Here is a 12,432-nt window from a genome sequence, read left to right on the forward strand (position 1 = left end):
TTCTGGAAAAAAAAATTGCAAATCTTTTAAAATATTTTGTTTATTTTTAAGAAAAAGAGCTGTACTTAAAAAAACATATATAATAATAATTGTAAAATAGTCTTATACTTTCCAAAAAAAATGGTACCGTATATTTTCTGATACATACAGTATATATTTTTTTAACAAAGTAGCAAAAGTTAGATTTTTACAGTATAGAAAAAGTCATATATTTACCAGTAACAGTCTCATATTTTCTAGAAATTATATGTTTGTTTTTCAGATTTTTTTTTTTTTAATTTTTGGGGGATTTATTTTCGAGTACAAAGGTTGTACTTTAGAAAAACGTGAAATTTCAGGAAAACTGCTGCATAATATCCAAAAAGTCATATATTTTACAGTAAGTGTCCTATTTTATTTTTTATTTTTTTTTACAAATGAGTCAGTTATTTTTCTGGAAAAAAAAATTGCAAATCTTTTAAAATATTTTGTTTATTTTTAAGAAAAAGAGCTGTACTTAAAAAAAAAAAAAAAAATCATTGTAAAATAGTCTTATACTTTCCAAAAAAAAATGGTACCGTATATTTTCTGATACATACAGTATATATTTTTTTAACAAAGTAGCAAAAGTTAGATTTTTACAGTATAGAAAAAGTCATATATTTACCAGTAACAGTCTCATATTTTCTAGAAATTATTTGTTTGTTTTTCAGATTTTTTTTTTTTAAATTTTTGGGGGATTTATTTTCGAGTACAAAGGTTGTACTTTACAAAAACGTGAAATTTCAGGAAAACTGCTGCATAATATCCAAAAAGTCATATATTTTACAGTAAGTGTCCTATTTTATTTTTTATTTTTTATTTTTTTAAATGAGTCAGTTATTTTTCTGGAAAAAAAAATTGCAAATCTTTTAAAATATTTTGTTTATTTTTAAGAAAAAGAGCTGTACTTAAAAAAAAAATAAAAAAAATAATTGTAAAATAGTCTTATACTTTCCAAAAAAAAATGGTACCGTATATTTTCTGATACATACAGTATATATTTTTTTTAACAAAGTAGCAAAAGTTAGATTTTTACAGTATAGAAAAAGTCATATATTTACCAGTAACAGTCTCATATTTTCTAGAAATTATTTGTTTGTTTTTCAGATTTTTTTTAAAACATTTTTTGGGGGATTTATTTTCGAGTACAAAGGTTGTACTTTACAAAAACGTGAAATTTCAGGAAAACTGCGGCATAATATCCAAAAAGTCATATATTTTACAGTAAGTGTCCTATTTTATTTATTTAATTTTTTTTTACAAATGAGTCAGTTATTTTTCTGGAAAAAGAAATTGCAAATCCTTTAAAATATTTTGTTCATTATCTAGAAAAAGAGTTGTACTTACAAAAAAATCCTTCATTGGAAGAAAAAAAAGTTACAGAAAAACAGTTTTATTGTATTTAGAAAAAAGGAGGACATATTTTCAGTAAAATAGTCTTACATTTTTTAGAAAAATGGTACTATATTTTTTCTAACAAAAAAATAAAATAAAAATAAAAATAATGTAGCATAAATTCATACAGTATAGAAAAAGTCAGACATCTACCAGGCTTCTTTACAAAAATGTTCTGCAATTTGAGGGAAACAGTTGCATAATATCAATATAAAGGACTCCACACATTTCTTTTGTCTATTTTCTGACAAAAACTGAACATTTTTGAGAAAAAAAGTTCTACTTTAAAAAAAAAAAGTTGTACAATTCCAGTTAAACTGTTGCATATTATCTAACAAAGTTGTATATTTTACAGTGAGAGTGTCATATTGTTCTAGAAATGTGTGTATTTTCCAGAAAAATAATTATATTTGTGTTTTTAACCCATTTAAAAAAAAAGAAGTCATACAACTCCAAGAAAACAGTTGTAAATGATCGACAAAAGTCGGATTTTTGTTCATTCAAACAGGTTTATATTTTCTATAAATTATCTGTATATTTTCCAGACATTTTTTTCAATTTTTTTTTAAGTATACAGTACATTCGAAATTATTTTTATTTTTTTCTAGAAAAGTTGAATATTTTTCGGAAAATATAACATTTTCTACCTGAAAAATACATATATAAACAAACTTGCAAATAGCAGACATGAAGTAGCGGCATAAAAAAACCCATCAATCATTGTGCCGTGTGATCAAAGTACTTCCGATCCAGTAGAGAAACGTTTCAGGAGCACGGGTCAAAGGTCACACGGGTGTTACCTCTCAACTCAATCATTTACAGGCCAACCTTTTGGCAAGACGGCTGAACGGACTCTGATTAAATCTGTTTGAGCAAAGTCACGGCCGGTTATTATTGCATATTATTATAATAAACTACAGTAGTCTGATGCAATGTGAAGCCGAGCACTTATTATGAAGCCTGTTACAAACTATTATGTTTGTTTTTTTAAATGACAAAATAACCGTGGAACAATAACTGCCATTCATCCTTCATATTGGATGGAAATGTCATAAAGTGTAATCGATTTGTGACCCAAATACGTCACTAATCATCATTTATAGCATACCTTTATATCTATGAAGTCCTGATGATAAATGGTGCCTACTATAATAAATAAGACACAACATAAGCAGCAAAGGCACAACATTGTTTGCAAAGACTTTCTGTAATGCAAGAAATAATATTATTATTTCATTTTATCTGAATTATTATGACGTATTTGCCAAAAAGAAGATGGCCGTTCTTTAAGAAAAAATAAATAAATTATAAATATTAATATTTTGTATTGTTTTAATTATGGTAAATATTCATGCGTTTGTAAATTTGACAAGAAAGAATAATATACTGTTATTCTGTCCTAACCAAGTATTGTTATGTTTAAAACAAAAAAATTGTGCCTATTGTACAAGAAAAGCTAAAAAAAAAATTGCTTTGATTTGTTTTAGTTAAGTATTTGTCATTAAAACATCACTTTTACAAAAATGACCTATTAGTGTGTATTAGTTTTTTAATTTAGTATAATTCTGTTTTTTGTTCTGCTCAAAAAATAGTTGCACTTAAACAAGGGATTTTATATTAAATTATTTTTTTTAAATTAATTTCAATTAAGTATCATTATGTCAAAAATGAAATAGTGTCGGTTATATAAATAGTTTTAATATAAATTATTATCAAATTGAAGAAATTATTATTACCTTTGTGTTGTATTGTGTCTTTTGTCCTTCTAAAAATTATATAGTGGCCGATATGCAAGTAATATTAATATAAACAATTATTTAATTTAATTTAAATACGGTATCATTGTGTCTTTTGTCCCTCAAAAACAATGGCCCTTATGCAAGTAATATTAATATAAATAATTATTTAATTGAAATCAAATGAAGCATCATTCTGTTTTCTGTCCTTCCAATAATTAGATAGTGGCCCTTATGCAAGTAACATTAATATAAATAATTATTTAATTTTAATTAAGAATCAATATGTCTTTTGTCACCCCCCCTAAAAAAATTTAATCGTGTCCATTATACAAGTGAAATTAAAACACTGTAAATAATTATTTTATTTAATTTAAATTAAGTATAACTTTGCTTTTGTCACCTCCCCCCCCCCAAAAAGTGACTGTTGTACAAGCAATATTAATATAAATAAATGTTTAATTTTATTTAAAGTCAATATGATTATTTATGTCCCCCCCCCAAAAAAAAAAGTTACACAAGTGATGTTAGAATCAATATTTTTTAAATTTAATTTCAAATAACACTTTGCATTTTCCCCCTCCCAAAAAAATAAATACTGGCCATAATACATGTAATAATAACATAAATAATCATCTAATTAAGTATCATAATGTGTGTGTGTCCCCTCCCCCAAAAAAGTAAATAGTGGCTGTTATATGTGTAATATTAAATCAACTAACTATTTAATTTGATTTAAATTTAAATGTGTCTTTTGTCCACCTCCCCCACCCAAAAATAAAGATAAAAATAGTGGCCACACTGTAAAAAAACGGTCATCTACTGGCAGCTACGGCTGCAAAATGAAAACCATAAAATTAAAGTAAAACATTGTAAACCAAATAATTATCAAAAAAATTATATTTACAGAAATTTTCATGAAACGTTTTGCGGAAAAATATCATCATTTTACAGATTTTTACTAAATTATTTGGATCAACCACCTTTAATAAAGTGACGATACAAACAGTTCTGCAGAAAAATACCTTTATTCTACAGAGTTTTTCCAAATTATTACGATCAAACACCTTTAATGAAGTGACAATGCTGGCAGTTCCACAGAAAAATACCATTATTTTACAGATTTTTTCTGAATTGTTAAGATCAACCACCTTTAATAAAGTGACGATGCAAACAGTTCTGCAGAAAAATACCTTTATTCTACAGATTGCTAGTATGGACATAGACTTTTATGTAACAAGCTATATATTTAATGAAAGATAATTACTGTAATTTTACATGCATTTGAAAGTAATTTAAGAAAACAGACAATGCTATGTATAATTAATTTGGTATTTTTCTGTAAAATAGAAATATACATAGTTTGTCATTACTGGCATATTACTTAAAATAACAGCGGGATTGTTTATTTACAGATAATGTCGTCAATTCTACAGTTTTATAAACTATTTAAAAACAATAGAAAAATTACAGTACAAATTTAGAGTAAATTAACCATAAAAATAGGATATTTTTTTTTACAGTGCAGTATTTAAGTGCATGTCTTTGGAGGTGGGAGCCCGGGATAAAACCCAGGACCTTCATAATGTGAGGCACACGCACCAACCCCGGGATACCACCGTGCTGCCCGTTATAAAAGAACATTGCATGTTTATATTTTTACACAATTTCCACACGTTCCTGTGCTCAACATGTTCCTATGTAAAGGAAAGAAAACAAAGAAAGACATCTATTGTATAAAGCAGGGGTCACCAACCTTTTTGAAACCAAGAGCTACTTCTTGGGTACTGATTAATGCGAAGGGCTACCAGTTTGATACACACTTAAATAAATTGCCAGAAATAGCCAATTTGCTCAATTTACCTTTAACTCTGTTATTAATAATTAATGATATTTACACTTAATTGAACGGTTTAAAAGAGGAGAAAACACGAAAAAAAATGACAATTAAATTTTGAAACATAGTTTATCTTCAATTTCGACTCTTTAAAATTCAATTGAAAAAAAGAGGAGAAAAACTAGCAAATTTGAATCTTTTTGAAAAAATTTAAAAAAGAATTTATGGAACATCATTAGTAATTTTTCCTGATCAAGATTAATTTTGGAATTTTGATGACATGTTTTAAATAGGTTAAAATCCGATCTGCACTTTGTTAGAATATATAACAAATTGGACCAAGCTATATTTCTAACCAAGACAAATCATTATTTCTTCTAGATTTTCCAGAACAAAAATTTTAAAAGAAATTCAAAAGACTTTGAAATAAGATTTAAGTTTGATTCTACAGATTTTCTAGATTTGCCAGAATTTTTTTTTTGAATTTTAATCATAATAAGTTTGAAGAAATATTTCACAAATATTCTTCGTCGAAAAAACAGAAGCTAAAATGAAGAATTAAATTAAAATTGATTTATTATTCTTTACAATAAAAAAAAAATGTACTTGAACATTAATTTAAATTGTCAGGAAAGAAGAGGAAGGAATTTAAAAGGTAAAAATGTATATGTGTTTAAAAATCCTAAAATCATTTTTAAGGTTGTATTTTTTTCTCTAAAATTGTCTTTCTGAAAGTTATAAGAAGCAAAGTAAAAAAAATAATGAATTTATTTAAACAAGTGAAGACCAAGTCTTTAAAATATTTTCTTGGATTTTCAAATTCTATTTGAGTTTTGTCTCTCTTAGAATTAAAAATGTCGAGCAAAGCGAGACCAGCTTGCTAGTAAATAAATACAATTTTAAAAAATAGAGGCAGCTCACTGGTAAGTGCTGCTATTTGAGCTATTTTTAGAACAGGCCAGCGGGCTACTCATCTGGTCCTTACGGGCTACCTGGTGCCCGCGGGCACTGCGTTGGTGACCCCTGGTATAAAGAATAGAAAAATAGGGAATATATCATACACAACACCTTAGTTAAATAATAATTAAGACATATAAAGGGGTAAAAAAAAAAAGACCCAAGTATTGTATAATTTTGAATTGATCATAAATAATGCCTTGTTGGATAACAATGAATCAAAAACTCAACCCAATGGGATACAATGAGAAACCTTGGAGGGGACCGCAGAAGTGTAAGGACTCAGTCTTGCATAATCCAGCAGCCCTCCTGCTCTCTTCCAGCTGAGGAACAAGTTCATGAAGAAGTTGCCCAGAGACGCCGAGGCCTCCAACGTGCTGGTGGGCGAGGTGGACTTCCTGGACGCGCCCTTTGTGGCCTTCGTGCGTCTGCAGCAGGCCGTCATGCTCGGAGCCCTGACCGAGGTTCCCGTTCCCACGAGGTGCGTTCACTCGTCAATACGTAAACACGTTTAAAAAGGACAAAAGGAGGCTTGTAGGAGAGTTGAAGTGTGCAGCCTTGCTGTATGTCTGCCTTTTACAAACCCCGTTTCCATATGAGTTGGGAAATTGTGTTAGATGTAAATATAAACAGTTCGCATCAGTCCATCTTAGATGAGCCCGGGCCCAGCGAAGCCGGCGGCGCTTCCGGGTGTTGTTGATAAATGGCTTTGGCTTTGCGTAGTAGAGTTTTAACTTGCACTTACAGATGTAGCGGCAAACTGTAGTTGCTGGCAGTGGGTTTCTGAAGTGTTCCTGAGCCCATGTGGTGATATCCTTTACACACCGATGTCGCTTTCTGACGCAGCACCGCCTGAGGGATCGAAGGTCCGTAATGACTGCACGAAAGGACAAGTTTGCAAATACGTTACCCAGAAATTTGTTTTCTCTAAGGGATGTCGGGGATGACCCCCAGAGATAGGGTGAGGAGCTCGGTCATCCGGGAGAGACTCAGAGTAGAGCCGCTGCTCCCTCAGTTCCAAATTTTCCCAGATTACTATGAATTCCAGGTTTTCCTGGAAATTCTTCCCTTTTTTGACGGCCTTCTACTCCCTCAGTTTTTATCCGATCACAACCGTTCGAGTATCAACATGTTCGGCTCAACCCAGACAACAAATTAAACATTTTTTTTCTTCCCAAATCTCCCTGATTACCAGTAATTCCTGGTAATGAATGGACCGTTTTATCAAACTTGTACAATTTCCATTTTACTTACCCGATTCAAACCATTCCACCATCTGCACACTCCACTCACCCTGGACATTCAAGCTAAAGTGGTTCCGGGTTCCACATTTTCCCAGACTACCATGAATTCCAGGTTTCCTGGAAATTCTTCCCTTTTTTGACGGCCTTCTTCTCCCTCAGTTTTCATCCGATCACAGCCGTTCAAGTATCAACATGTTCGGCTCAACCCAGACAACAAATTAAACTTTATTTTTCTTCCCAAATCTCCCATATTACCAGTAATTCCTGGTAATGAATGGACCGTTTTATCAAACTTGTACAATTGCCATATTACTCACCCGATTCAAACCATCTACACACTCCACTCACCCTGGACATTCAAGCCAAAGGGGTTCCGGGTTCCAAATTTTCCCAGATAACCATGAATTACAGGTTTTCCTGGAAATTCTTCCCTTTTTTGTCGGCCTTTTTCTCTCTGTTTTCATCCGATAACAACCGTTCAAGCATCAACATGTTCGGCTCAACCCGGACAACAAATACATTTTTTCTTTTCTTCCCAGATTACCAGTAATTCCTGGTAATGAATGGACCATTTTATCAAACTTGTACAATTGCCATATTTCTCACCCGATTCAAACCAATTCACCATCTACACACTCCACTCACCCTGGAAATTCAAGCCAAAGTGGTTCCGGGTTCCAAATTTTACCAGACTACCATGATTTCCAGGTTTTCCTGGAAATTCTTCCCATTTTTGACAGCCTTCTACTCCCTCAGTTTTTATCCGATCACAACTGTTCAATCATCAACATGTTCAGATCAACCCGGACAACACATTAAACATTTTTTTGTCGTCCCAAATCTCCCAGATTACCAGTAATTCCTGGTAATGAATGGACCGTTTTATCAAACTTGTACAATTCCCATTTTACTCACCCGATTCAAACCATTCCACCATCTACACTCTCCGCTCACCATGGACATTCAAGCCAAAGTGGTTCCGGGTTCCAAATTTTCCCAGATAACCATGAATTCCAGGTTTTCCTGGAAATTCTTCCCTTTTTTGTCTGCCTTTTTCTCTCTGTTTTCATCCGATAACAAACATTCAAGCATCAACATGTTCGGCTCAACCCGGACAACAAATACATTTTTTTTTTCTTCCCAGATTACCAGTAATTCCTGGTAATGAATGGACCATTTGATCAAACTTGTACAATTGCCATATTTCTCACCCGATTCAAACCATTCCACCATCTACACACGCCACTCACCCTGGACATTCAAGCCAAAGTGGTTCCAGGTTCCAAATTTTCCCAGATGACCATGAATTCCAGGTTTTCCTGGAAATTCTTCCCATTTTTGACGGCCTTCTACTCCCTCAGTTTTTATCCGATCACAACTGTTCAATCATCAACATGTTCAGATCAACCCGGACAACACATTAAACATTTTTTTGTCGTCCCAAATCTCCCAGATTACCAGTAATTCCTGGTAATGAATGGACCGTTTTATCAAATTTGTACAATTCCCATTTTACTTACCCGATTCAAACCATTCCACCATCTACACTCTCCACTCACCATGGACATTCAAGCCAAAGTGGTTCCGGGTTCCAAATTTTCCCAGATTACCATGAATTCCAGGTTTTCCTGGAAATGTTTCCCTTATTTGTCGGCCTTCTTCTCCCTCAGTTTTCATCCGATAACAACCGTTCAAGCATCAACATGTTCGGCTCAACCCGGGACAACACATTGAACATTATTTTCCTTCCCAAATCTCCCATATTACCAGTAATTCCTGGTAAAGAATGGGCCATTTTACCAAACTTGTACAATTGCCATATTTCTCACCCGATTCAAACCATTCCACCATCTACACACTCCACTCACCCTGGAAATTCAAGCCAAAGTGGTTCCGGGTTCCAAATTTTACCAGATTACCAGGATTTTCAGGTTTTCCTGGAAATTCTTCCCTCTTTTGACGGCCTTCTTCTCCCTCAGTTTTTATCCGATCACAACCGTTCAAGTATCAACATGTTCGGCTCAACCCAGACAACAACTTCAACATTTTTTTTCTTCCCAAATCTCCCAGATTACCAGTAATTCCTGGTAATGAATGGACCGTTTTATCAAACTTGTACAATTTCCCTTTTACTTACCCGATTCAAACCATTCCACCATCTGCACACTCCACTCACCCTGGACATTCAAGCTAAAGTGGTTCCGGGTTCCACATTTTCCCAGACTACCATGAATTCCAGGTTTCCTGGAAATTCTTCCCTTTTTTGACGGCCTTCTTCTCCCTCAGTTTTTATCCGATCACAACTGTTCAAGTATCAACATGTTCGGCTCAACCCGGGACAACACATTGAACATTATTTTCCTTCCCAAATCTCTCAGATTACCAGTAATTCCTGGCAATGAACGGACCATTTGATCAAACTTGTACAATCGCCATATTTCTCACCCGATTCAAACCATTCCACCATCTACACACTCCACTCACCCTGGAAATTCAAGCCAAAGTGGTTCCGGGTTCCAAATTTGACCAGATTACCATGATTTCCAGGTTTTCCTGGAAATTCTTCCCTCTTTTGACGGCCTTCTTCTCCCTCAGTTTTTATCCGATCACAACCGTTCAAGTATCAACATGTTCGGCTCAACCCAGACAACAACTTCAACATTTTTTGGAAATGTTTCCCTTATTTGTCGGCCTTCTTCTCCCTCAGTTTTCATCCGATAACAACCGTTCAAGCATCAACATGTTCGGCTCAACCCGGGACAACACACTGAACATTATTTTCCTTCCCAAATCTCCCAGATTACCAGTAATTCCTGGTAATGAATGGACCGTTTTATCAAACTTGTACAATTCCCAATTTACTTACCCGATTCAAACCATTCCACCATCTACACACTCCACTCACCCTGGACATTCAAGCTAAAGTGGTTCCGGGTTCCACATTTTCCCAGACTACCATGAATTCCAGGTTTCCTGGAAATTCTTCCCTTTTTTGACGGCCTTCTTCTCCCTCAGTTTTCATCCGATCACAGCCGTTCAAGTATCAACATGTTCGGCTCAACCCGGGACAACACATTGAACATTATTTTCCTTCCCAAATCTCCCATATTACCAGTAATTCCTGGTAATGAATGGACCATTTTGTCAAACTCGTACAATTCCCATATTTCTCACCCGATTCAAACCATTCCACCATCTACACACTCCACTCAACCTGGACATTCAAGCCAAAGTGGTTCCGGGTTCCACATTTTCACTGATTACCAGGAATTACCAGGAACTTTTCCCCATTGAAAATGAATGAGCAAATTGTATCCGATCGGAACCGTTAAAGATTGTTTTAGTCCTGGTTTTATTTATGCTCTGAACGGGCTGGTAAAAAACTCCTGATAGGAATCATTCAAGTATTAAAACGTTCGGCTTGGCCGGGACACCATTGCTCACATTGGTTTGTCTTCCCAAATATCCCAGATTACCAGAAATTCTATGATTTCCTGCAAATTCTTCCCTTTTTTGACGGCCTTCTTCTCCTTCAGTTTTCATCCGATCACAACCGTTCAAGTTCAAGTATCAACATGTTCGGCTCAACCCAGACAACACATTGAACATTTGTTTTTTTCACAGATTACCAGTAATTCCTGGTAAAGAATGGGCCATTCTACCAAACTTGTACAATTGCCATATTTCTCACCCGATTCAAACCATTCCACCATCTACACACTCCACTCACCATGGACATTCAAGCCAAAGTGGTTCCGGGTTCCAAATTTTCCCAGATAACCATGAATTCCAGGTTTTCCTGGAAATTCTTCCCTTTTTTGTCTGCCTTTTTCTCTCTGTTTTCATCCGATAACAACCGTTCAAGCATCAACATGTTCGGCTCAACCCGGACAACAAATACATTTTTTTTTTCTTCCCAGATTACCAGTAATTCCTGGTAATGAATGGACCATTTTATCAAACTTGTACAATTGCCATATTTCTCACCCGATTCAAACCATTCCACCATCTACACACGCCACTCACCCTGGACATTCAAGCCAAAGTGGTTCCAGGTTCCAAATTTTCCCAGATTACCATGAATTCCAGGTTTTCCTGGAAATTCTTCCCATTTTTGACGGCCCTCTACTCCCTCAGTTTTTATCCGATCACAACTGTTCAATTATCAACATGTTCAGATCAACCCGGACAACACATTAAACATTTTTTTGTCGTCCCAAATCTCCCAGATAACCAGTAATTCCTGGTAATGAATGGACCGTTTTATCAAACTTGTACAATTCTCATTTTACTTACCCGATTCAAACCATTCCACCATCTACACTCTCCACTCACCATGGACATTCAAGCCAAAGTGGTTCCGGGTTCCAAATTTTCCCAGATTACCATGAATTCCCGGTTTTCCTGGAAATGTTTCCCTTATTTGTCGGCCTTCTTCTCCCTCAGTTTTCATCCGATAACAACCGTTCAAGCATCAACATGTTCGGCTCAACCCGGGACAACACATTGAACATTATTTTCCTTCCCAAATCTCTCAGATTACCAGTAATTCCTGGCAATGAACGGACCATTTTATCAAACTTGTACAATTGCCATATTTCTCACCCGATTCAAACCATTCCACCTGGACATTCAAGCCAAAGTGGTTCCGGGTTCCAAATTTTCCCTGATTACCAGGAATTACCAGGAACATTTTCCCATTGAAATTAAATGGGCAAATTTTATCCGATCGGAACAGTTTAAAATTGTTTTAGTCCTGGTTTAATTTATGCTCTACTCTGATTACATAAAATAAAATAAAATAAAATAAAATAAAATAAAATGAAATAAAATGTAATTAAATACAATAAAGTAAAAATAAATAAAAAATACAAACATTAAATAATATGCAATTAAATAAGAATATAATAAAAGATACAATCAAACAAAATATACATACATTTTTGCTGGAATAACATGCTGTATAAATATAACTGCACCACTATAATGGTAGTATATCTAACGTAGAGACGTGTGTGTGTTATAGGTTTAAAAGTGTGTGGTTATGTATCATGTTTGCTTTGTGTCATAACATCACAGTCGAGGAATGTCTTTAAAAGTACACACACACACACACACACACACACACACACACACACACACACACACACACACACACACACACACACACACACACACACACACACACACACACACACACACACACACACACACACACACACACACATGATGTGTGCGTGTG

The 12,432-nt window shown here is 34.2% G+C and overlaps 1 protein-coding gene across 1 annotated transcript in view; it reads left to right on the forward strand.

Annotated features, from left to right (window-relative positions):
* slc4a4a (solute carrier family 4 member 4a) overlaps positions 1-12,432 on the forward strand; it is a 191,087-nt gene that overhangs the window by 115,879 nt on the left and 62,776 nt on the right. Inside the window, exon 9 of the mRNA XM_062025094.1 lies at positions 6,270-6,427. Coding sequence (XP_061881078.1) covers positions 6,270-6,427 — 158 coding nt within the window. The remainder of the gene's footprint in view (positions 1-6,269; positions 6,428-12,432) is intronic.

This window comes from Entelurus aequoreus, linkage group LG17 (genome assembly GCF_033978785.1).
Source record: "Entelurus aequoreus isolate RoL-2023_Sb linkage group LG17, RoL_Eaeq_v1.1, whole genome shotgun sequence".
In the NCBI taxonomy this organism is placed as follows: Eukaryota; Metazoa; Chordata; class Actinopteri; order Syngnathiformes; family Syngnathidae; genus Entelurus; species Entelurus aequoreus.